Here is a 3,267-nt window from a genome sequence, read left to right as displayed (position 1 = left end):
CATATAGGCCACAGAACGTGGGAGAAAAAATGACTAAAACCTACCTAAAACGTAACTGTACAAGAAAGTATTTTGAATTTGAAAGCACTTCAGAATATTCTCTATAGTATGGATTACCGTGGAGCTAGACTGCCTTAATCGTCAGGCACGTCACTGTCAATAGTTTGTGCTTTGCGAACAGGGAAATCGATGTTGCTTTTTCTTTTTTTCACATGCTTTTTTTCTCCCTCTCCTTCGATAAGGCAACGGCTCGATATGTTTGTCATCCGGAGTCGTAGGGACATCGTTGCGTCTCCCGTAGTCCCTCGAGCTCATAAATATGCCTATAATCTGTCAATACCGCTCACGTTTGCATGCTTTCGCTGAGTTCAAGAAAAATACACTCCCGTAGGAGCTCCCATTTCCACGTAGGAATACGCGAGCCTAATGACCGCCAACTCGGATGTGCGTGTCAAGTCATATTAAGGCCCTCATTACCAATGGTGACCTAATCAATGTTATGGGAGACCAGGTACAGTTGTAGCACGGGGACAGTTTTAACTTGCTTATTTTCTCAACTGGTGTCTAACGTTATGCGATGAAACTGGCAGACAACATGTGTAATGGCATCAGTATGCTATGTTCAAATTTTTAGAGTTTCTCAATATCTGTCAAAAGTTATTGACAGTCGTTTCGTGGGGCAAATCTCACAATTTTGGGCAAGATTTTGACTGCACAATTGAGGTGTTTTGACAGGAAGACAGGGTTGTGATCAGTGATTTGCGAATTAAATGCTAATTGCATGGATACAATGTGTCACTGTCCGATTATTTCATATCAGGAGAGGTCGGTTGGGGAAAACTGTAAAACGCATTGCCATCGGTTGCAATCAAGCGTTGCTAAAGACTGAAATAGGCTAGCCACCCTTGTAAGTGACGATGCCACTGGACTACAAGGTATCCACAACTATTTTGGTTTGAATAACGCGTGGTAGTTGCCGTACATTTTATTTAACCCCTCCACACTGGCATGTCACAATTGACCTCGGCCACTGTCCACTGTCCCCTGTGCACGCACTGCATTTAGATGAAAATGATGGAGAAAAGTAAGACACGTGTGCTTGAATTAGTGAAGTAAAGAGAAGAAAGATGTATGTCGCATGTGTTAAAATAAAAGGTGTCACTTTTCTGACAAGAAGTAAAAAAAAAATTGTGGCTACCTGGTCTTCCCTAATTTATGAAAGGCGCTACAGTGACTTGTTAATGGATGAGTTTGAGCACTTTGCTGGACTTCTTATTAGTTTTAGCCTCATATATAGATGTTCTGATGAGATAGTGTACCTACCTAGTGTAAATGAAGTTACTGGCTACTGACAGCGGGCTAAGGTTAGGGCTACTGGATATTGGCTAAAACAAATCCCCAAAGGCCTCGAAGCACCATCGCAGATCAACAAGTTACGAAACGAACACTCATTCTCTCTCAGTCTAAAAGTCTGGTTCGTAGACATCCTGAAGAAGTTGTGAAAGACAGAAAACACTGCTCTATTTAATAGCAACAAACAGACTTTTAATTCAGACACTGACCCGTAATCTTTGGTAAAGCAGTTCATTGGATTTAACAAAGATAAAAGTATTTACCTCCTGCGACTGATAAAACTCAGTGTTATGTTACATGGAAGCCTTACGCATCAGCCAATAGTACCACAGCAAACAGTCAAGAGGCGGACCTGAACACTGTACACACCGATAGACAAACAAAACAGCAACTGCACGCTCAGCCAGCGTTGATATAAATGTACAAGTATCTAATCCCAAATGATAAGTGTTTTCCATGATTGTTCTTCTTTTCTACAATGATTTATATCTCATCGGGGAGGGTGCATTCTACCTCCTCGTGTTGATTATCATGCGAAGTGCGTCAGAGAACGGACAAATGCACGTGAACTTCAACTGGAGGACACAGGAGATGGTGTAGATGGGGTAGAAAGGGACCTTTCCGATCCATCATCTCCTTTTCCCGGGCTGTTCCCGGTGTTGGATGGGGATTTAGGGAGCATGCCCTCTTTCTCGCGCTTCTTTTGCTTCATGCGCCGGTTCTGGAACCAGATCTTCACCTGGGTCTCGTTCAACTGGAGTGCAGCTGCGATTTCTACTCGCCTCGCACGTGTAAGGTACTTGTTGAAGTGAAACTCCTTCTCGAGCTCTGTCAACTGTTTGGTCGTGAAATTGGTACGAACGGTATTGGGCTGCCCACTGAACCCGAATTCTCCTACTTTTCCTGAGGATACAAGGAGTGAGAGAGAGAAAAAGAGAGAGAGAGAGATCAGTTGATGGTTATATGCCCAGCGCCTAAAAACATTTTTCCTGGGCAAGTTTCAGATCTAAATTAAATCACACGTTAGCTGCGTGCTCACCTGTCTTCGGTGGATTCCGTTTCACCCTCATCCAGTCAAATGTCTGCGCGGTGAAAGCGCTTTCTGTCAGTGAGGGGCAACAGGCATCGTGGTGGCTTGCGTGCAAAGGCGACAATGCGTTTGAACAGCCCGCTGTCAGGAGGGCTAGGCTGGGCTGTTCCTGGCCATGGCCACACGACGAATGAGCGGCGAACTGGAGGGGTCCGTGCAGATGTGCGCCGCCACCGCTGTAACCTTGCCGATGCGAGAGGTGGGGGTGATGCTGTGCCACTGATGAAGATATGTTCCCGGAGTAAACGATGGGCGCGCACTGTGCTAGACCAACAGCTGTATCTACTTCCTGGTTCAGCGTGTAATGGTTGTAATTTGTGCAAAAGCCCGGCGTGCCATAGCCTGCGTGCGTGCCATACGCGATGCTCAATGAGCTACCGGGAGACTGATAGGAACCAGGTTGTTGTGCATGAGCCACAGGCCCTGTGTCCGGAGATGTTCTACCTGCAAGGAAGCGATCTTCCCCGAGACAATTACTCACCGTAACAGCACAGGATTGAAAAGTTGTAATTCCATGATCAGCGTGGAATGTTCTCACGGAGCACGCGCCGCCACCATCTCCTCCACTCATTACTGAATAATCTAAGAACGTGCTCATCCTGGCATGGCATGAATGACACACTGACCGTCGCGAGGGCCCAACTCTAATTAATGTCTGGACACTTGCGCGAGGTCGTACTAAGTCAACGTCCGCCCTTGTTAATCAGTTAATGTTGGAGAGAGACCTCACAGGGATGATATGAATAAAATGTGACAGTCACGTGAGTCAGGTGAACCAGTGAGTGGCCGGCGCCGGTGCTCCCCTTGACGGGCTATGGGTGACA

The 3,267-nt window shown here is 46.2% G+C and overlaps 1 protein-coding gene across 1 annotated transcript; it reads right to left on the bottom strand.

Annotated features, from left to right (window-relative positions):
* Window positions 1–1,565: 1,565 nt before the first annotated feature.
* Window positions 1,566–3,059, bottom strand: hoxa1a (homeobox A1a). The gene is made up of 2 exons (XM_012836067.2): window positions 2,393–3,059; window positions 1,566–2,256 (listed from the first exon to the last, which is right to left on the bottom strand). Exons 1-2 carry the CDS (start codon window positions 3,039–3,041, stop codon window positions 1,925–1,927), a joined length of 981 nt encoding a protein of 326 aa, XP_012691521.1. The 5' UTR covers window positions 3,042–3,059; the 3' UTR covers window positions 1,566–1,924.
* Between the last annotated feature and the right edge of the window lie 208 nt (window positions 3,060–3,267).

Source organism: Clupea harengus, chromosome 19, assembly GCF_900700415.2.
Source record: "Clupea harengus chromosome 19, Ch_v2.0.2, whole genome shotgun sequence".
Taxonomy (NCBI): domain Eukaryota; kingdom Metazoa; phylum Chordata; class Actinopteri; order Clupeiformes; family Clupeidae; genus Clupea; species Clupea harengus.
The sequence above is the reverse complement of the archived record's forward strand: the minus strand, read 5'-3'. Positions and strand labels throughout refer to the sequence as shown.